This window comes from Bolinopsis microptera, chromosome 2 (genome assembly GCF_026151205.1).
Source record: "Bolinopsis microptera isolate Bmic1 chromosome 2, MBARI_Bmic_1.0, whole genome shotgun sequence".
NCBI lineage: Eukaryota > Metazoa > Ctenophora > Tentaculata > Lobata > Bolinopsidae > Bolinopsis > Bolinopsis microptera.
This window is the reverse complement of record NC_087073.1, coordinates 10,500,275-10,523,787: the sequence shown is the minus strand read 5'-3', so window position 1 is coordinate 10,523,787 and position 23,513 is coordinate 10,500,275. Positions and strand designations below refer to the sequence as shown.

The window sequence follows — 23,513 nt, the reverse complement described above, 5'->3', positions numbered from 1 at the left end:
CTGCAAGCGAGAGCGCTCTGGTTAGAGCAAAGGATATTTAAGGCTAGGCTTCAAAAATCTTCGCATCCAATAATGCTTCTCATTAGATCGGCGCGGCGAGATGAGCTACTGGTATGATCCTCGCCTTGCTGGGCCGCGCTCAGCCTGTCATTCCACCTAATCTATATTTATGAACATGATAGCCTGAGGTCCCCATACCAGGTAAGGCCTCGCCGAGCTGCGAAGAATTAACATCGTCAATTAAGAATCTTCCAAAATCTCTTTTTATATTATGATGATTTTCCGTTTATCAAAGCTTTCTTTGGGAATAGGAGTTTGGGTACTTCAATTGTGTCTTGTGCCAATCTCAATGACCCTGTAAAATGGTCAGGATGATGATTAATCACGCTACACTCGACGGTCACGTGACTTTTTTAACTCGTTCTCTTAACGGGTGATACACGTAAAATTGTTGACCATTGTTAATGATCTGGCCCGGCGCGCGCTATTTCGTAGCACTTGCCATCGGGCATTTCGAGAAGAAAGCGGCGCGCGCTACTTCGAAGAAATTTATAGTAACATCTGCCAAGTAAAATATTTGTTCCAATTATTATATCAGGACTGCGTCGACGAGTCCAACTCGGCGCGCGTCCTAGTAGGTTGTAAACCTGCAAGATTGCAGTAGCGCGCCATATGAAAAAATGGCGTCACGTAGTACACGAAAACTCGTGTCTATGTGAACTTTGTGAAGGGCAATCCATTAACAATGAAAATAATAATATTTAAACAGATATTGGACTAGAGTATCATATTACGTTGCATCAGTCGTCACCTGACCATATACTTCATACTTACGCGTACTACGCGACGCACTTGTTTCGGCGGGTGCGCGCTGCTGCAAGCATTCAGCGTGCACGAGAGTTCTAGTTAGGATGATGATTAATCACTCTACACTCGACTGTCACGTGACTTTTTCAACCCCTTCTCTAGCTGGTCCTGAACGACTATTCGAAACCCTAACCCTCTAATCTGATCCCAACCCTAACCCTAACCCAATCCTTAACAAAAGCATATGCTGAAACCCTAACCCTAACTAGATATTAGACTAACTTCCTTATACGGTCATATCACGTGATCGAAACAGTTTTTCGACAAAATCTCGTTAGGGGAGCATTTTGGCCCTATGTCATGGGGGGGGGGGGGGGGGGGGGGGGGGGGGATTCGGAATCAGCGTCCGAAAATACATCGATTGAAGTTGGTTTCAACTGTCGGGGGCCCTTTTAGAACAATCTCGAAGATCGACTGTAGAGTGATTTAGCACGCTCGTTCTAGTTATGCAATTAAACTTCTAGCAAAATTGTGATGATTTTAATTTTTACCGCTAGTACAATTTTGTAGGTTTGAAACCTACCGAGACGCGCGCAGAGTTGGACCCTATGTCATGGGATATGTTCTGGTATTACCATAGAAAAATACTTTGAAATTGTATGACGCTACTTTCATGTTGCAATTATTAAATGTACTCAGGGAACTTTCGTAAAAAATTAAAGGTCATTGGTGAGTGATTTAATGGTGGCGGAGGGAGGGTTCTCTACACCATGACCATACAATATACATTAAAAAAAGGCAAAAGTGCAGTGTAAAATAGCCTAAAAAAGCATTAAAGAGTGTACTTTTTTACAACACCATACCAAAAAAGACAAAAGTGTAGTGTAAAAAAGTGTATTGAACACTTTATGCATTATGTTGGTATCTTAGATTCGTCTACTTATTAGATGGGTTGTATGAATTTTACAATTTTACAAGTAAAACACCTTGTTATATACGCAATTATTATTATCTGTAATACTTAATCTCAAAGTGTAATACATAGCACACGACAGTCTTCACCTTGGACACAACACACACACTGTCTTTTGAAGAATGCCCTAAACATCATTGTAGTTTATAAATCCGCGATTAATGATCAATGACAGGCAAGTATTGTAAGCCCAATTTTTAAATTCCCATAAAAGATATTTATCGAAACTGGTAAAATGCTAATATCTCCGATCATGTAAAATGTGTACTATGTTACGTAAACTTTTTCCAATTACGAGATTTGGATGCTAACATCAAGGATGATATCTATAACTAATTTAAGTTACGGTTTCCGTAAATCACGGGCTATTCTATGTTTTATCAAAGCAAATTTCTGTTAGTTAAGAAATGTTTAATTGAAAGTAATGGTGGAAAATATATATCCTGTCTTGCCATACGATGCAATGATCGTTTGCAAACAAAAGAACTAGATCGTATTGCCCCTGACTCCGAGAGTCACGATAAGACAAAGTAAACCGCAAAAATTTAACATCTCCGGGGTAACTATAAAATTTTACGATAAAAATCTACAAAGCTATTTCGAAACTGTATTCGTTAGTTGAGATTTGTGAGTTACACTCATAAACTGTGTTGTGGAATTTGGGGTCACAGAGCATCAAACTGATCGAGCCAACCAAAGTAACTCTTCATTTGACAGTCATTGACAAACTTAGTGAAGAAGTTCAGATACTGAGTGCAACTCTGAATTTAGTGATATAATTATAATGCTGAGGTATTAATATGAATGAAATGCTCCTGATTAAAACTAAAATTACATAACTTTGTTGAACCGGAGGAAAATCTATTATATTAGCAACTTCAATTACTTACTAATCAACAAATGTGTGAAATTGTGCGTTCTCCTAAATGATAATACGATTAAAATGATAAAGCAACTCAGAGAGACCCATTTAATGAGTCCACCTAAAATCATCGCATGAAAACCAAACTTTTATATTTTAGAAGCTATATATCAGCCAAAATTACACCGTAAGAACTTAGACCGTAAGAACTTATACATGCTCAAATTCAAACAATCCTTACATACAATTGTTAATTCACAAACGCGCTTCGATCTGCAAACATATAAAACCTAATAAACCACCCGTCGTATCATATAATTATAAAACGTGCTGACGACACAATTACAAGTATTATCACAAGGCGAATTAAACCGGCCAAGCTCATCTATTTCATACATCTCATTATATAACACACTGGGCTACACCACGAGCACACAACTCACAAATTGACACGGTAATAAAATGACGGCTGCACGTGCTGGTGCGCGCCTGCACGTGTTGATGCGCGCCTGCACGTGTTGATGGCGCAGAGGTCGCATCCTGCAGCCCCTACACAAGATTAAGAAGATAGAAATCTACACGTTAATGAATTAAAAACATCATATAATGCCAATGTATTGAACATCATTCAATATAATATATATCCGGTTATATGTACAATATATTTGGAGCGGAGGAACGGAACACTATCATAGCGGATAATATCATTGGAGAGGATTTGCGGATCTCCCGCGCTTTATCACGTGACTCCTTCAGGCTGAGAGTTCAGGGGTATGGAGTCAGTGACAGGGTGTTTATCTGGCAGGTAGAGTGGCACCTTGGCCCCCTTGTCGGAGGGAGGGTGGTACGAGTTGTTCCCTGTTTGTTGGGCAGGAGGATGAGGCACGTTGTTGTTGTTATTGTTGTTATTGTTGTTATTGTTAGAGTCGTTGTTTGACGGCGGTGGAGCCTGCTCTACGACCTTAGACTTGGCACACATCGCACGGTGGGATGAGCGCTGTTCTGCGTTCTTCTGCTGCTTTGCCAACTTGTCACTGATTGTCCCTATCTCTGTGTTATGAAATATTAGGTTCCTATGCTGAGATTTTTGAGGACTGCGTCGTGGACTAGAGTTCATTTTCGACTTGCTCCTACTTTTATCTGAGCTATGTTCGGGCTTTTTAATGAATTTTTCCACCCACCCTGGATTTTTCATTAAAACAGTGCTAGGTCGGTTCCTAGCCAACACAGCATCATTAATAACAACAGGTTTATTGTCTTGTCCCAGTTCTACCGGCTCATCCATCCTAAAGTACAGTGGTCCGGTAGTCCCATTAACATACCCTTTCATCGGCCCCATCACGACATGTCCCTGAACAGGCGTGTAGCCCTGGTAATAGGCTGCATAATTCGCATAGTTTGGTTGCAAGGTATTATGTGGCGTGGTATGCGAGGCTCTCAAATCGTTACCACCGTCCTCTTTCGCAGAACTTTTCTTTGATCTAGGCTTGCTAGGGGGTTTAACAGGCTCTGCATCTGGGAGGACCGTCTCCAGAGGTAGCCGTCCAGATGAAGCAGTGGTCATGAGACTTTGTAAAGAAGACAGTTGGTTGTCTTTACCAGTCGGACTGCTCAAGCTTGGTTTCTTTTTATGTACATTAGGTCCAGATCCAGGTCCAGATCCAGGTCCAGGTCCAGGTCCAGGTCCAGGTCCAGGTCCAGGTACAAGTCCAGGTCCAGGTCCAGGTCCAGGTCCAGGTACAAGTACAAGTCCAGGTCCAGGTCCAGGTCCATCCTTGTCATTCTTCTCCTTTGGCGGCTGTTTCTTTCGCTTCTTTTCGGGTTTTGGTGAGCCCGCAGGAGCAGGCGAGGGAGGCGGGAACGACTGATAATACTGGAACTGCTGAGGATAAGGATATTGTCCTGGAGTCATACCTTGACTCTGAGCAGCGATCATCATCTGACGCTGTCTTTGTTGGGTCAGAGTGTTCCTCAAATGGAACTCATTCAATTCAGGACCTGTCCCCTCCCCACTATTAGCCACAGCTCCGTCACCACTCTTGGGAGGTAATTCCTTAGTAACAGGACCGTTGTTTGCAGGACTGGGCTCCCGTTCTGGTTGAGGGTTCGAGGGTGGTCTTTGAGGTGTCATTCCTCCAGGAACAGCCCCAGGACCCCCTGGCCCTCCCGGCGGCATGAACATCTGCAGATAATACTGTTGGTTACCAGGATGGCCCGGATACATAGCCTGCTGAGCGTACTGGTAGTAGTTTGGTTGTCCAGGTTGCATTTGTAACCGGGGATTTGCCATGGCAGGATGTTGTGGTGGCATCATCACCGCTGTAAACTCCTGCTGTTGAGAGACAGGGGTCTTGGGTGGCGTTCGTTTAGAATTAGATCCGTGGTTCTTCTTAGAAGTGCTCTTGACAGCAGGTTTCGGTTCACTGATCTCAGGCGTAGGAGAACTGGTATCTTTCTTTGGTTCTGCAAGTTTTGATTTCAGCAGAGCCATAGTTGCAGGACTGGCAGCTGAGTTTGGCGAGCCGCCACCACTGTCTTGTGAAGAATAAGGGTTCGTCGGAATCTGGGGTGGGGGTGTTTCCCTAGCCTTCTCCTGTTTCGTTGGAGTAGCAACAACCACCGATGGTGCCTTTTTCTTTTTCTGTTTCTTCTTCTTAGGGGCAGGGGGAGGGTCCTTTTTAGGTTCAGGAGTAGGAACAGGCGCGGGGCTTGCTGTGGGGTGCATGAACCGCTGCTGTTGATAATAATGAGCCATCATCTCCGGATTAATTATCGGAGTGGTAGGACGACTGCTATCTGATCCCGAGGTCGAGTGTTGGCGAGCCAAGTATTTCTGATACTCGTGCTGTTTGTTGTCATGGTAACCGTATATAGGCTCCCCTTCCTTGTTATAACCGTGGAGGAAGGTAGCAGGCGCGTTGTAGTTGTAAGGGTAGTGAAAGTATCCGGCAGGTGCTCCTCCCTGTCCTGGGAACTTCATGTACGGTGACATCCGCGCTTGCATCTCCTGAAATAGTTTACCTGTTACTATGAGTCTTAAAGGTACAAATACAACACGCGTAGTTTAAAACGGTGTATCTTCATCCGCAAACGTTACCAAGAGGGTGAGTGCAACAACTTACATTCCAAGCTCAAGGAAAAACTTACCCGAACTTCATGACAGTAGAAATAAAGTTTCAGTAAAGGCAAGCTGTCAACAGTGGTAGCTAAACAAGAGATTTAATATAAAGATCTAACCTCCTCCTTAGTTCTGATTCGCTTATTAGAGGGGTGTGCACTGGGTTCCAAAAACCGGACAGACAGCGGAATGTCAGGCTCGTCAGGTAGCAGACTGCTCTCCAATATGGTGTCAGGTTGCATGGGCAACATATCCATATCCAACTCTGAAACCTATCCAGACAATGAGTTAGAGTTTGTCAGAGAGAGAGATAGACGGTGCAACTTAACTACCGGCCATTCAGGTGTACGTCATATTAATGTAATTTGGCGAGACTTGTCGTGGTTATCATGGGTTACGGTGGTTGCTTTTTTGGGGACATTACACTAAATTACACGATAAGGAATAATACTGACTGGATATCCATAAAATTATCATATTTTATGATATTCAATTTATTGATTATATCTACAGTATGGATAATTATACCTCTGGCGGCGGAGGATGGTGGTTATCCGGGATAGGGGATGGAATCTTAGATTTGGTTACTATCGGCGATGAAGGAGCGGAGTTGAGACACGAGTCCAAGGAGGGGGGTTCTACGTCGTCATCTGCCTCACTTTCACTACAGCTAGACTCCATTTCAATGATATCAGTAGATTCAGTGACTCCAAATCTCTGCGAGATGGTTTAATAGTTAACCTGACTGTCTCCAAGGCCATTAAATAAACATGATTTTAAATGCTAAGGCGGTAAATAAAATGTTCGAAAAACTCAAAAATTAACATTAAGAAAAGAGATACAGAAGATTGCATACCTCTAGCAACGAGTGAAGAGTACAAGGTTTGCCGGTTGACGACACTGTTGGAGTCGGGCAAGAGTCAATACTCTGGGGCATGACGGTGTTGCACTTTGAGAAGAGAAGTTGTTCACCGTCATGCAAGATGTGGTTGACGCAGTACTTGGTAAAGGGCAGTGCACGCTTGTTACACACGCAGCACGAATACCGTGCAGCGCGGTTAGCTAACGAACACGGACACTGTTCCTTACTACTCGAACTCTCGTTACCTGTCAGGGTGAAATGACTGTGAGGCACTATGAAACACTAATTACGGCACCGCTAGCCCTGTGCACACTTCCAGAGTAACAAATATAATACACATGCTATGTAGCACATCAAATGCCTTGTAATAAATCCTGGATCAGGCACACTCTAACAAAGCATAATTACGAACCATTGAGAAGTTGCGTTGTTTTAGTTACGCTGCTCCTTGCTGCCTCTGTTATTGCCCGAGTGTTTATTGGTAAATGGCTTTGCGTTCGCCTGAGATGGACCCAGTAATTTTACCGTTGCACGAAATAATTAATAAAAAGTCTTGCAACTTGAACCATCACTATTTAATGTAAGAAATATTAACTTGTAAAACCGAAGAGAAAGTTCTAGACGTTAATTTGAGCATGAGCCATCAACAGACAATACGTACCGGTAAGCGTTGACTTGATACACGAGGTGGTCTAGTCTTTTATGCAAATGCTCCTCCATTTTAGACAAGTAAACACTTCTGCTCCTTATATCGCTCATTCTGCGGAAAGATGGTGTTAGTAATTTAAACACATGGCATGGTGTCATGAGTATTGTGGGTTCAGAGCTTTAGTGGGTGTACATTTAATAGCTCACGCCTCGCGAGTTTTATACATTATAATTATCATATTAGGGGGCCCCATTTTACAGCTGTTGGGAGACTTATTTTCTATTTGATCATCAATTTTTTGAGAGTCAACTGCCAGATCTTAGATAAGGGCATGAAATGCAGCGCTAAAATGCTATTTCTGAGGAAGAACAGACCAATTTCCAATTTCATCACAGCCATTTTAATCAGCTAATTGAACCTTCACAAAAACAATCACATAAATTCACTGTCAAACTCTGATATCATATGATCTAGTGCACAATATCAAAGGATGCGGCAGCACTAACACTAAGAGGAGAAAACTTACTCTTTCTGTTGCAAGGGAACACCATCGTCTAGGGATATGTTCTCGTGGGGTGTGTCGTATTGGTTGCACTCGTTTTCCATACCTGAAAATATATTTAACATTTAGTGTCTAGTCTCAGGGATTTGAGTTATTCTTCATCGATTGAACAGAAATGCACCATAACAGTGGCATTACAATTGAGAAAATAAGAGGTTGGGCCTAAAATTTAAGAAATTAAAATATTTGAAGCTATTTTTACAACTTCCAGTTTTACTCTGCTATTATACACTAAGTTAACTTATAATCCTCTATCATCGGCACTATGCACTTCAAAGTACAGCTAAATAACTGTACGGAGGGAGTTGAAGAATTTCTGAATACGTCACAATTAAGGAAATAAGATTAGCTAAGAATGGTATAATAGATGTATCGAATAATTCTCCGCACATGCAAAGTCCCAGACTTTGTTTGTAGCCACCATTTTTTGAAACTTGCCCTAAAATATTTCCAGGAAAAGATATCATAATTTTGCCTTCCCACACTTTTTGAGCAGTTACCTGAAGGATATACCGGATTTTTCTCCAGTCGTTCCCGCTTCAAAACCCATTTCAAATGCTCCAGAGGACGTTTCTTGATGTTGGGTTTAAACTTCAGCCGCTGTCTCTCTTGGGTCATGATTCGGAAGACATGTAGAGCATAAGGCGGCGTCTTGTTGACGAGGTCCTTATGGGCGGGAGCTTCTGTCCTCCGCCGCTTTCGGGTGGCCTTTACTTGCAAGTGGGTCGTACAGAGCCTGAAAGTTTTGGTAGTTAGGGCATGTGACATTTTGGCCCTTAGATACATTTCGAGCGTTCTGGAACCGGTTAGAAAGGCGACGGCGTCACTTATTGAACGTATTACGTAATTAATTTGTTAGCGAAATCCAAGTCATCTAAAGCAAATTAGCGCGCGCGGCGAATGACGAGCAAAGAAAGTGCTATAAACAAACTAGTCTACTTATAACGCGCGAAAAAAATTTTTGCGAAAATTTGGAAAGTAAACAGAGTTCAAACGACGTTCACGCCCAAATTTTTTGGTTCTTGAGGAATTCGGCATGACTGAGAGGAACTCTAGCTAGACATTCCAACAAGCAAAATAAAACTGAGGAATAACCACTTAAACAGACACCAACAACTTTGCCGCCAGCGGAGGTCTTTTAAAACCTTGCCCAAATGAGAATAGTGCTAAAATAATTGTCAGAATTTGTCCAAATTTTGTTCATCTTAAAATGATAGTTTCACAAATTTATGTTTGGAAACATCCAGTTAAGGATCGAGAATGCTGTTGAAACAAAGATAATATTCGAACAGACGACGACCACAATATCGCTAACGTCTTGATATTATCGAATTGAAATTTAGTTGGAAAATATCACTGATACTCCAATAATCCCTATATTTTGGTTAAATAACCGAACTTCATACGACTTTCACATTTTAAAACCAAGATACACAACAACCTAGTTTGAAAAAGCATCAGAATACTATCAGATACATTCCATACCGATACTCAAGGCCCTCAAGTTTTGGCTATAAAATTCTAGTTGATACCGCATTTTGATGAGGCGTTTAGGTATTTATGGCCCGATATGAACATTGCTTCGATCAATCTATTTAAATCAAGAACTTAAAATAAAATATGACAAAACTTCATTTGACTCAATTAACAAATTTCCCCCTGCAGTTATAGACGCACTTCACGCATTCCGGAAGCTTCTTATGCCAAGAAAATATTTCCATGTGCTCCCATGACGTAACTAGTTCGATTTTAGAACTTCAAGTAAGTGTAACCAAACTTAAGGGGGCTTCAGTTACCAGTGGCATTGTTAGTTTTAAGAAAATAGCGCCCCACACCCAAAATAAAATCAGGCTCAGCCTGATTTTCCCGCCGGAATTATAATTTTAAAGAAAATTAGGTTAAATATTAGATAAATAAATGGGACGATTTGGTCTGATCTAGTAAAATTTACATTAAGTTTCAATGGTGGGCAGCAATAAATAAAACTTAAGATTTTTTAACGGGCCAATTTCATCAGAGACCAAAAAACCACTATATTTATACACTTACGTTCGTTGCTCTGTGCCGGCGATCCTATTCTTGCATTGAGTTCCACCTCGGAAATAACGGCACTGATGAGAGTTGACGTGCTTGGAGCAGAACTTGGAGCCATTGACACAGGGCGTAGTGCACTTGATCTTCTCATACTGACACACATTTGGAGGTGTGGCTAACCGCTCTGAAACAATAATAATGTTAACAGAGTCGACAATAAAAAGGGAATTGAACAGTAGCGCTGTAACCTGTTGTGTCTAATGTCTAGAGAAACTGCTTCAATACTTTTTGCATGAAATTAATTGGGTGTAGAAAAAGTTGAGTTCAAGGGAACAAGACGAGAGCTATATATACACTAGATTAAGAAGAAAAAGCCGTAAGGGGTAGAAATTATCCCAAAATTGCTGATTTTGCAGAAGTTTACGAGAAATCATAGACCATACACAATAAAAGTCTGCCCAGTGTAGACTTGAGAATCACTACGTTACCCTTTATCTCTAATCCTCTGTTCTAGAGTTATTAGAAAAGAGAGCATCTACGGACTTCTAGAACTTGTTCATCGGGTGTAACCAGATTGAGAAGTTGCGAGATTACAAATGGACCAGACTGCTAAAATTTGAATAAATCACCCTTCACTTTTCTGGCCCAAAATAGAATAATTTTGATGCCAGCGAAAATATACGTGCATAATAAAGATTAAGTCATTTCATTGCGAAACTCTACGTTACTACTCTTATATATTCCAAATAAAGTAGTATTATATAGTGCGACAAATGGGAAGCATTATAGGGGGTCTAGAAACTTTAACTCAGGTCTTGGTACATGGTACTGCAATTTTCTTAAAATTTCCCTGAAAACTTTCCCTGTTTCCTTGGGTGACTCAGAGCACTTAATTGTTGAGTATATCATTTCATTTACGCGGGAGCCGAGGCGTCAGGCGACATCATTTGAATTGATGTTAAACATACATTTTTATCTGCATAAAATTCAAACTTTTTTAATCAGAGAGCTATAAATTTTCCAAGATAAACGACAGCGTCTTTGCAGAGAATTGCAGAATATTTAATTAATGAGCATGCGGATATTTTTGTATAAAACCCCGGTAACCCTTAGCCCGCTAAATATCCCGCAAAAGCAAAAGCTTCCCCGAATCCTATGCGAATTAACGAAAGAGTCATTCCCAAGATTTAAGCACATACAAAGCAAGTAGTTCAGGACAAGTATCCGTTACAGCACCACAGAAATAAGAGGACATCATCACAGAAGCAACCAATTGTAATAAGGAGCAGAGTTTTTTGTAGTTCAAGTACACGGAAATTAAGGAAAAGGAATGTTGAAGATCATGACGATAGACACATTCCGAGAACATGAGTGGTATTGTACAAATGTGTACTATAAGTACATAGAACCGGCAATATGCCAGTACATACCAGTGCATACCAGTACACACACCAGTACATACGAGTACACACACACACACGGGATTAGACTAGACGGGGAACCAGAGACTAACTAACAAAACAGACTCACAACTCACAAAGAAGGAACCAGATATAACACGAGCAGACTGGTCGGTAAATAAACATGCATTCCTCGCACATTCCACAACCAGTACGTGTATTTACTTCCGGTACAGTTAAATGGGGGTGATTACGGTTCAGGTTAATTATTCAGGTTAATTATTGTTAATCCTCCAAATTATAACAGATTGGTAAACTTCAGATACAGCCGGCGCCGGGATATATCACGATTGTTTTTTTGGGAATGTTGCTTTCTGTTTGTAGAAACACCACAATTGATGTGAAACTAAGAAATAAATGTGTTATAATATGATTTATTTAGACATATGTAACAAAATTGAATACGTACATTGCATATTGAAAGAGCCACAAGTCCCACAATATAGAATAGAACATACAGGGCCAGAAAAGGAAGCCATTAAGTAGCGAAAATTAACAGTTTAGTTAACAGTTTAGTTAACGTTTTAGTAAACAGTTTAGAAATCAGTTTAATTAACGTTTTAGTTAACAGTTTAGTTAACGTTTTAGTAAACAGTTTAGTTAACGTTTTAGTTAACAGTTTAGTTAACGTTTTAGTTAACAGTTTAGTAAACGTTTTAGTTAACAGTTTAGTAAACAGTTTAGTAAACAGTTTAGTAAACAGTTTAGTAAACAGTTTAGTAAACAGTTTAGTAAACAGTTTAGTTAACAGTTTAGTAAACAGTTTAGTTAACAGTTTAGTTAACGTCTAGTTAACAGTTTAGTAAACAGTTTAGTTAACAGTTTAGTAAACAGTTTAGTTAACAGTTTAGTTAACGTCTAGTTAACAGTTTATTAAACGTTTTAGTTAACAGTTAAGTAAACAGTTTAGTAAACAGTTTAGTTAACGCCTAGTTAACAGTTTAGTAAACGTTATAGTTAACAGTTTAGTTAACAGATTAGTTTACAGTTTAGTTAACAGTTTAGTTAACAGTTTAGTTAACAGTTTAGTTAACAGTTCAGTAAACAGTTTAGTTAACAGTTTAGTAAACAGTTTAGTTAACAGTTTAGTTAACAGTTTACACTTACAGCTTACTTAAATAACACAGTTCAGATGAATATTGAATCTTATTTCCGACGCACCGTGGATATCAAAATATATAGATTTGATCGCAGCCAAAATTGGAGATATCGGTCATGAATTATGACATAACTTGTCCCGTGTCCCGGTCCGCCTGACTGATATTTAGAGAAATCTACCACGACTTTTTATTGTGCTGTGTGCATTGATCCTATTATACGGCATTGGCGTGATTTAATCAATAAATATCTGACAATAGGGACACCGGACTCTAATATTACATTAGAACAATAGCGAATTGCCGAATACGATTAATATCTTATTTATCATCTAATGTTAACTTATTCATTACACTATTTAAATATAATAAATACGATTAATGATTTATTCAATACACTATTTTGAATTTTCTTCTGTGAGATGTCTAAATCTCAATAAATTAGACTTGATGGTGATCATCAAGACATGAAAACGATGAATCCAGAGACGACCCGCTTGTAATTCGACTAGTTTCGGCCATCCACAAAGTGACAAAGGAATATCACATCAATAACTGTTCAATTTGTAGTGTTGTAATTAGTTTAAAACTGGGGTTTAATACCATCATTTGTAGAGTTCATACTCAACGTCAGCTAACGCAACAGTTGTCAGAATCTTTAAAATTTATTAGTTTATTACAAATACCATTTCTTACAGTAATAATAAAGTTCTGTTTGTGGGTAACGATGGGGAATCGGTTATAAGGATTCAAAGTTTCACTATACAAGGAATGAAAAAAAAAGACATTAAAAACATACCCAAAAAAAGACATATTTAAGCAATTCAATCAAGACTTATTATGGAAATATTAAAATTACGCACTTTTATTTCAGTTCGGAATTTATGGAAAACTATTAGGAGGATCATTAAAAGCTAGTTATATTAGCAAAATTCAAAGACAATAACAATATTAAGTAAAAATGGGAGTTTTATGACAAATTATATTAGCATTCATTGACATTACCATTCAAGTAATCCAGAGCAGATGGAAATATCAAGTGAGGTCCCCGAAAGTGATCATTTACAAGTATTTTAGTATTTACTCTATTTAGTGTATTTACTCTATTTAGTGTATTTACTCTATTTAGTGTGAATCAAGCCCCAGATTTAGCGGGCTTATGTATTTTCCTTGACAAGGCCGGCAAATTAGAATTTAACTGTAGAGATATTAGCCATCAGATAACTTCAATTACCTAATTAGGTAATTAGATAAAATAAACTTGATTTTGGCGACTCAATTAACTAAAAGAGTTCCGTTTTTTACGAAAATAGAACCCAAAATATATTCATTTTCATCGCAAAAATGAACAAATAACGATACATTATATACAGAATAATATGATAGTCAATTTATATGATTAAATGAGGCCTTTAAATGCTGTGAATGATGATGAAACACAATTCTGACTTTAAGTTGCGCACACCTTGCAATAGTATACTGGATAAATTAAAAAGTTGTAAACAAATTACCCTACCCATGATGGTATTTACTATGGTTTCGACTTTCGGCATTACAATTATTGCAATAAATGAGTACAACTATACTACAAAGTAAGTATATTTCATCCATAATAATAATCCGAGGAAATGATTTACTCGTTATATGAGTAAATAAACAGTCAATGCTAGACTCATATCGTGAGATTAAAATTAACCTCAGCGACACAAGCCACACAACCTGTTCTGATACATGCGGTGTCAATTATATGTTATCTCAAAACAAGGCATTATGTAATCTCGAACGATACCGAACAGATTCTTAGAATCAGGGATGCTTATTTAATTTAATTTATTTAATCTTGTTGTATATTTTCAAGATATTTCTAGAAGTTTTGGAATCGAAAAAAATAGAAACAATCTAGACCATTTAAAAATGTATCTTTTATACTCTGCCGAAAATAGAAGGCAAAGTTGCGAGAAGCGTCCTGAAGATTCTGAAATGGAAGCCAATATGTTGTTGTAAAATTGATAGTACTTTAATACGGCAGTGTGCACAACATGATGCGTGACAACACGAAATAGTTACTAAGTAAATAATGTTAGATCACTTTTGGCAAGCTCGTGTAATTAAATAGATCAAAGGTTAATAAAACAAAAGGTCACGTTTATGGCCAATATAAGATGATATTTTGTATCAAAACGTTAGCTACAATTATAATCTTAAGAACGATAGTTCAGTGCTAGGATTGAGGCCGAGGCCTCCGGAGGGGCCGGGAAGATACTAACTAAGATAATAAAACATGAATTTCACAACAAGATGTGCAATGTTTAGTTAGAAAGCTATGAGGCTCGAAAGGGGGGTTTCCAATGGTGAACAAGAATTGCGCCCGTTGTTTCGTTTTGGCGGACGCTAGATTTCCATTTCACTATAACTATTAATATAAGCTCTAATCAGCTCACCTTATAATAATCATATTGAAACATCAGTAGACTACGCGTGCCACATTCAAGTTGGGCTTATTACAAAATACTATACATTACTAGTATACATTAAAATACGCTAGTGCCGCGCATTCATTGACCACATACTAGCTATACACCACATCTCCGCAAGCAATCCCCGTGCGCGTGCGCGCGGCAAGTTGACATGGAAACGAACGGAAGCAAGTAAGGAACACGACATATATTTGACCCACCTACCGCTATTTCCAAAATCCACGTTTTTCTGCAAAAACGTCCATTCGTAACCTTTCACTATTGCCTTTTTTCAAAAGGGTGAAAAGGAAAAAATGGTGAATGACTTTTATGGTAAATTGAGTATCCAGATTGTAAAATTTCACCATTTTTCAACATTGGAAACCCGGACCCCCCGCTCGAAACAGATCGGTTTGAACTATATAAACTTTGAACTGAACGGAACTGAGATATCCATAGTTATTGTAACGAAGCCTTTAGTCGGATGTTACTGTAAGCTTGGTTGGTTACCATAAGTTACGTTGAAATACGTTTAGAAATCATATCTACAATTTCAGGAATAATCAGTCCCTCTTTATTTGGTATCATTACATATTTCTAATACTTTAGATTATTAAATCATAAACACAATTCGGTTGGGATATGATTAATTAATTAATGTACATTAATCTAGAGAAGTCACTTTAAAAGTGAATATTTTTCACTTTGGAATAGTTGTAATGAAAGTAGGTTCTAGAGCACTAACTAATCCTGGCAGTATGGTATTAATATAAGTTACCAAACTTAAAGAGTTCAGTTGTTAAGATGTTTAGTGTGTTCAATAGATTATCGATATATTCAAGATTCATGGTCACATATTTAGTCACGTTCAACCATCGCTTTCAGGTGTTTAGTAAGTAAATACTAGTAGTAGTTACTAGTTTAGTAACTAAATAGTAAGTAACTAAATATTAGTACTGAAAGTCTGGTGGTAATTAAACATCAATTTAAATTTAAGAAGTTCAGGATGGAGGTCCTCAAAGATAAAATAACCACATTTCGATTGAGAAAGTTATATTTTGTCTATTTTCACGAACTGAGATATTTAAATTTGAGTATGGTCAACAGGTTTCAGAAGCAAATTCGCTGGAACCGCGAACTGGTCTCACTTAGATGAGCAATAGAATGATTTGCATTTTTCCGCAAGAATTCGAATGTTTCTTGCCCGGCTGCATATTGTCAGCATGAAAACAAAGTTTTCCGCACAAAAAACTATTTTGAATCTTTGACTTAGGATATATTCAGAGGTAGCTACTAACAGTGTGTCTATGTGGCCGATATTGAGTCTTTTGTTGCATGCACAGTTAGGTGGCCAGTTTTTCTTTGCTCGTTATTGATTACAAATTATGAAATGTTTTTTAAATGTGCCCCTCCCAGTTGATTGAGTAGTGCCGCAAAACTACCGCATAGGTTATCAAAATTTATAGCTCTACATAATCGTGTACTTCGTCACTGGTCGCACCACACACTAGCTCTCCTCACTTTTCCTTCTTGCACAGTAATTGTAGTGCTGCATGGTCTGCAAGAAGTTTCGCAACTAAATGCAGCTTTTGCTTTCTGCAAGTATGTTTTGACACTAAACACTTGAAACTATTTTACCATTTTCCTGATTTAGTCTCGAATTACTCTGTAATTACATTTTACGCCAGCATTAACAACAGCATAGTGAGCTAGTCAGTTTAAATATTCAAATATTGTCTCAACCTATTATGACTCCGGGGAATAAGTTCATTAAATAATGTGATCTGGTGACTAGAATCTAACAGATAACTCACATGCCTTCCTTGTATTTGTAATGCGATTATTAAGTTTTTACATCATGTTTGTGCTCTTAGAAATTGTGATGAAACTTATTGACCCATCAACTCACACTAATGTGTATTAAGTCATAGTACGTGACCACTTTGCTTTGATAGACAACCAAAATGACAAAACTATCTAACGACATGACCCTGTCGCTTTATTCGGCACTTTTGATCAATACTACTGTAGTTGATACCTTGTTCATCACCAGACAAGGTTTCTATTAATAGATCATGTGCCTTGAACTTAAGAATCACTATCGTCTATTATCTTGGTGGCAATAGTCAAAATCTATATTTAAATCTTCGGCAAACATTAGTGTTTTAAGTTTTATTTCATCGTTCAATTCTTACTGAATTAGTGCAATGGGCGTTGTGACAAACAAAAACAGACAAGAGCAAAGTTCAGTTATAAGGCTCATACTTGCACCAAGGACCCCATTAGACGTCAGCCCAGTAGGTGGAAGAAGCCTCCTTACTTAGGTACCGACGCGAGGTGGAGTGGGTTCCCCAAACAAACAAATAATGAATGTTAGACTGGACCGTTTTTCCGTTTAATACCGACAGTGGCCCACTTACTACCTAGGTATAAGAACCAAGTTCTACAAGGACGTTCCATGGAGAAGATAGCATCTAAGTATTTTAAACTCTCACTGGCATTGTATTTTGATAAGCAACCGAAGGTTCCCTTGAATTTATCACTGTTAACAACTACATCTGGGGTTATTATTGTCATACATCCTGAAATAGGTTGGAGCGGAACTGGGATGGAAGATTTTGGGTCTGATAAATAAATCTGAACTGAATTTATAACTACAGCAGCCTGGTAAATGAAAACACGCTGTAATACAGGTATGATCAACATTTAAGCTTAAACATAGAACCAGTAAACTGGGGGAGGAAGGAGTTAAAGCTGGTCAATCCAAAAGAAGATTGAAATCATTACTGATTTTATTTTTTACATACAACAAAGTAGACTGAGGTGACATTGCAATTTTAAATTTTAAATATCAAGAGAATATTTGGTAAAGATAAGACGCTTCAAAATGATCACATTTGCTTAACATTTAGACTATCAGAAATTAACAAGAAATGTTCTGATCTGTTTAGTGTCTATCTACAAATAAAACTGATAGTACACTAGTAATTGTATGCATAGTTTTCCAAAATAGTTTTGATGCTAAAGTTCACGCTAAAGCTGGCAAACTTAAAAGGGGGGCCAGGGGAGGAGGGAGGGGTAAAGGAAAAATAAATATTTTAAAATTGTTTGACTTACCAGTGCATTCCATGACCATGAACCTCAGATTTTTTGCCTCTCGACGTCCCAGTTCTCATCTCGCAGCTAAATAGTCATGGTAATGTCATGGGTGCTATCGAGTATATCGTTGAGATCAAATTTAATACATCTATCTAAAATTTAACGAACAGAAATATTTAAATCAGGATTTTTTATATAATCATTTAAATCAGGAAATCTGATGCGTGGACCAATGCATCTATCATACCTGAAAAGGAGATCTTTCTAATCCCAACAACTACCATGGGATCTCTCTTGCCCCTGTAGCTGCTAAAAAATATTTAATAAGCTCCTCCTTAACCGGATCAGTCCATATATTGGCCCTCTGCTCAGGCTAAACTAGAATGGTCCCTGGAGAGGAAGATCCATATTCTTGCTTTTGGAAGAATCATAGAGTTGTGCAAGATTAGGAGAAGATCAGTTGCCATTAGGGTTTGCATTATCGGTCCAAAATTTTTTATCGCCGATAACCGATAATAATTTTTCAATTATCGGCGATAACGATAATTATCGGCGATAAAATTTGGTCAGAACAATTAGCTTATTTTCCATCGATTCAGTGGCTTAATTAATCATACGTTCATGATTTATAACTTCCGTGATTGAGGGTCATGAATTCCCGAGATATCGTACACAAATTGTAAACGCTTAATTTCAAAATAGTCAATTAATTGAAAGTGAAGATCCGATATACTTTACAGTGAACAGTCAGTGACAATAACAATCTTACACAAAGTGGAACGCGTAATTCCAAAATTGTAAATTAATCAAAAGTGAAGTGGTAATAACAATCTCCCCCTATTTGTAATGTGTGCAAAGTTAGAACTTGCTACATAAGTAACTACTTAGAAGCTTTATTAGCAAAATAGTATTTCAGAAAAATCAACATATCTAAAGATTTGTCAGATAGTCTACATCTTAATTTCGTGAGAAAGAGTCCACTTGCACTGAAGGTCCGCTCTGCCTCAACAGACGTGGGCGGAATGTTCAAAATACAGAATGTTCATGGCATCTCTGATGAAACTGCTGGTTGCAATTTGATTAAAAGAGAGTCTGTCCACAGCCGCTAAACGGCTATACATTTCGGCTTGAGTTTTCTTTTCGATGTAAGATACTATTAGGGACTGATTTTTGGTCGCTTGACTTTGGGGGATGCCGAAGATTTATCATTATTAGCAGCTGCATTTTCTATACCGTGTTTAACTCTCAAGTGGTACCAAAGACTAGTGTAAGACCTTTTGGCTGTTGTGCTGAGAAAAGACTTGTCACATTGCATGCAGGCCACGTTGTCCCCCTCTTTTGTGAAATGTTTCCAGATCTCGTTGGTTGACATATCAAGATTAACTAGTTTTCCGAGACACAACATAAAACAGATAACAACTGATACGTGTAACGTAATCAATCAACGATTTAAGCAAATGAGCGACCCAGGCAAGTTAATCAACGGCATTTCTCAGGGGAGGGGCGTGGAGTGTGGACTGTGCAGGAGTGTATTGTGTTGTTATGGTGTGTACTGTGTCGGGTTCAAATTATTACCTTATACGGTTGTAACTGAATTGATAGTTTGAAGTGAACAGCTTATCTGTAATAGGGTGGGCGAAACTACGGGATACTTATTACAGATTTACCGTTTAAACTTTAATTCCGTTGAATTCAAATATGCAACTATCCCATGAAATATGAATACTTTTACATAGTACATACCTTGTTTCACCAATCAACAGTGATAAGATAACATTGCAAATCTTGCTGATTTAAGTACTTAAGTAGCAAATTCAGATGTTTTGATCAGTTTCACACATATCTTATGATCAATCTAGTGAAAATGGGAAGTAAGAATCTGCGAGTTAGCTGTTAAGTCTCGAAAATTCCGAAATTATTTTTGAAAAGAAATTTCTGAAATTATCGGTTTATCGGTCAGAAATTATCGCCGATAACCGATAACGATTTTACTACGAATTATCGCCTATAATTTTATCGCCGATATTATCGATTGCAAACCCTAGTTGCCATTGCATTGTTTTTGTAAGACTTCTCTTTAAAGGCGTTTGATAGCATGGGCATCAATGCTGCCGTTTTCTGACAAAAGTGCTTAAGTAACATTTTGGAAATTTCGGGTTTTTTGGTCTAACTTTTGTTTTTGGGTCAAGAACTATCCCTGAGGACCATTGGATACATTCACCGACCCCCCGAAACCCCCTTTTTGGAACCCCCTAAAATGCAAAAAATGGTCATTTTTCTGAGAAAAGTGCTTAAGTAACATTTTGGAAAACGGGTACCGTTTATTTCAAAAATGGTGCCATTTCGGGAACTGAAAATGGTGGCATTGTTTTTTACGTCCAAAACTGGCCTAGTGATGGCAATTTGGTGATCGTGGGTCTTTTGGCCTGGGAGAAAACAATTTATGTCACTTAAGCACTTTTGTGAAAACGGGCTCGTTTTCTCACAAAAGTGCTTAAGTGCCATTATACGTTTAATTAAATGTTGATTCTGCCAACTGAAACTATATAATCGGTACTAACAAATCTAAATTTTCGCGGCGGATCGATTGGTGATGGTCATAAACTTCAGAAACGCTAGCTTCGCCTTCAAAATTGCCGATTTGTCAATGCAGAATGTTTAAAAATATACGTCATAATTTGCTTTAAATTTTTTTATTCTCTTATAAGTTGAGACTGGCGGGATTATCGACAGGCAAGGGAACATTACCAAAGAGATAGAAGCGATTTGCTTCACTGCTCCTTCTCTGTTGATATGGAGAAAGTTCTTTTACTACCACACATGCCGGAGTACAAGGAGGCGATTTTTACAAGACGCCTTGTCACATTTTTTGATTGAAATAAATTTTCGTGCACATACAGAATGTATGTCGAGCTTATCGAGGTTAAGACCAACCTTGTTATTTCGTCTATCACTCAGCAGGAAAGTTTTATCCGTACTGCCAAAACTGAGCAGTATAGTCGACGAAATACGTGTGTTGTTGTTGGATTAAAGGTTGATGCATCTGAATCAAATAATACACACAGTAAGCTTGCTGATAATGTTTGTAAAACTCTTTCTACGGTGTCAGGTACCCCGGTTAAGCCGACAGATTTATCTGCCGTACATCGTAATGGCAGTGGTAAAACACAGTCGCAAGAGGGTCGTTCTACCCGATCTAATAATAAAACCCCTCCGTCGGTCACCGTTTGTTTCTATAACAGTAATTTGAAGGATAAAATTATGCAAAACTTCTCAAACTTTGACTCATCGGCTGATAAGCCACGTGATGTCAGACTTTATCAATCGTTAACTAAGTTCTATTCTGATCTTAAGACCCAAATATCTGGTCAAGTTGAGTCTAGTCTAGGTAAGAACAAGGTTCGTTGGATCCACTGGAGATCGCAGTCTGCTGGTTTAGTCGTAAAACTGAAAGATAGCAATCAAACCGTCATCAAGAGTATCTTCTGCTTTGATGATTTCAAGAAGCAATTTCAATCTCTAAACCTAAACTAGTCAGATTTCGATATTTTCTTAATTCTCCATGGTTCTATCAGCTAACCATTTGATTCACTAATACAGTTTTGATCTCTATAGTTTACCGCTTGGAACTGTCTAATACGGTTTAAACTACGATTTTTAGATTATTACGGTGCTAACTTTACCACACATTATTGACCGCTTGATTACGTCACTAGCTTTTATTGCGTCACCCGATGTCTTGTTTTCCCGCGCTGGTCGTATTATTGTGAGTTTTTATCTACATTTTATCATCATTTAATCATTTAGTTTTTCACCCTCTGTCTATTGTTGAACAACCTTATCTACTATACTGCCCGTTTAATCACCATTTTCACCATCTTTTCCCATTAAGTTGATATCTAATCTGACATTTTATCTTTTCATCGCTGAAAAACTTAAATATGAAAATCTTATTTCTGATCGACAAGGTTCGAGCTATTTTAGCAAATTGTGGGGTTTTAAGGTTAAACCTTATAATTTCGCTTCAATAATTTATAAAAAGAAAAGAAAAGAAAAAGACAAAAAATAAGAAAAAATACATTGGTAAAAAAGTCGTAAAAAAAAAAAAAAGAAAAGTTGAATTAAATAGACAGTTTATGCAAAACATGTTTTAAAATTAAGTTTCCATTAATCAAGTGTACGTTAACATGGTTAGGGACTTGCTTTCGATACTATGTCACATTCAATATCCCTTAAAACCAACGAGGTAAAACGTGAAAATTGTTACGTTTGCTCAAAGCACGTTTATCTTCATGATTCGGTAGTTGTCTGCTCACTTGACGGCAGAATTTATCATAGCAGATGTTTTAAGATTGACAATTACTCCGCATCGGAGATTCGTAAATATGACGATTGGTATTGTCCTCTCTGTTGCAGAGAGATGTTTCCATTTTTTGATGATACCACTGATTCAAATGTTGATAATTCAAACCAAATGTTTTGTGTTCAATGTAGTAGAATAATCTCACAAAGGCGTGATAAAATTACTCACTGTACTATCTGTTTGAATGCAGCCCATGCTAGCTGTATCTCTTCTATTTGTAACAAATGCGAGAATCATTCTCCTAAAAATACTGATTGTACCGATAGCAGCTTATTCTTTAACCCTTATAACCAGGATTTTGATCAAGACAAGTTTGATTTCGATCAGGATGAAGTTGAAGAGTTTTGTTCAACTTTTTCAGTTGCTTCGGCTATTTTGAACGACTGTGCTTGTATTACACCAAAACCTGACACTGTAAAATCGTTATCAAATGCACGTTCCTTTACTAGTAAACACACTAATTTGTATTATCACAACATCGATGGTTTTCAAACTAATTTTACCGAATTTCTTAATCAACAACTGATATTTAAAGGTATTGATTTTCAGTTTTATTGCTTTGTTGAAACCAATTTACATGAAGGTGTGCCTCATGATTATAATATCACCGGTTTTTCTGCTGAACATTTATTTGCTATCGAAGGTAAAAGGAAAGGCTCAGGTATCTCGATTTTCTTTCGTGACAGTTGTTCCTTTAAACGTAGCCGTGACCTAGATATCCGTAACAGTTATTTTGAATGTTTGGGTGGGTCTTTTGTAACTGATGTTGGCAAATGTTTTTTAATCGTTTTGTATCGATTCAATAAATCTGCTAATGATGAATTTTTCACCAAGCTAAACAATATCATTGAAAAGTACGCGCATGGACCGTGCATTGTACTCGGGGACTTCAATTTTAACTGTTTTAATCATGAAACTGATTCGTCAGTGTCGCGTTATTGTGAACTCTTTTTTAATTTCGGTATGTCTCCGCTAGTTAGCAGGAAGACTCACACATTTCGTGGAGCAACTACTTTAATTGATCAGATCTGGTCGAATTATTTTACTGAGGACACGAGTACATATGTTATAGATAATTCTATTTCCAATCACAGACCTTTAGTACTCTCAGTTCCACTCAATCTTAATTCGTACGCTGACAATAATTCTGGGGGTGATAATGGCACTAAAC

General features: G+C 37.9%; 2 protein-coding genes across 4 annotated transcripts in view; one reads left to right on the top strand and one right to left on the bottom strand.

Moving 5' to 3' along the window:
• Window positions 1–23,513, top strand: part of LOC134826399 (large ribosomal subunit protein uL14) — a 91,348-nt gene that overhangs the window by 44,214 nt on the left and 23,621 nt on the right. The gene's annotated exons all lie outside the window — the stretch shown is intronic.
• LOC134812015 (serine/arginine repetitive matrix protein 1-like) lies at window positions 1,799–18,133 on the bottom strand. Of its 2 annotated transcripts, none has more exons than XM_063819188.1 (10): window positions 17,998–18,133; window positions 9,883–10,051; window positions 8,334–8,569; window positions 7,798–7,879; window positions 7,284–7,382; window positions 7,035–7,123; window positions 6,617–6,867; window positions 6,289–6,477; window positions 5,880–6,032; window positions 1,799–5,649 (listed from the first exon to the last, which is right to left on the bottom strand). In XM_063819188.1, the coding sequence occupies exons 1-10, from the start codon at window positions 18,014–18,016 to the stop codon at window positions 3,382–3,384; spliced, it is 3,555 nt and encodes a 1,184-aa protein (XP_063675258.1). In that variant the 5' UTR covers window positions 18,017–18,133; the 3' UTR covers window positions 1,799–3,381. The 2 variants fall into 2 exon arrangements, with proteins under 2 accessions (XP_063675258.1, XP_063675259.1); XM_063819189.1 differs by lacking the exon at window positions 17,998–18,133 and adding an exon at window positions 11,067–11,402.

What these genes read in the sequence shown, in the direction of transcription:
- LOC134812015 (XM_063819188.1), bottom strand. An exon ending in AAATCCGGTATATCCTTCAG is followed by an intron (nt 7,880 to 8,333) that starts GTAACTGCTCAA and finishes ATATATTTTCAG; the next exon opens with GTATGGAAAACGAGTGCAAC. An exon ending in GTTCCCTTGCAACAGAAAGA is followed by an intron (nt 7,383 to 7,797) that starts GTAAGTTTTCTC and finishes ATCTTTCCGCAG; the next exon opens with AATGAGCGATATAAGGAGCA.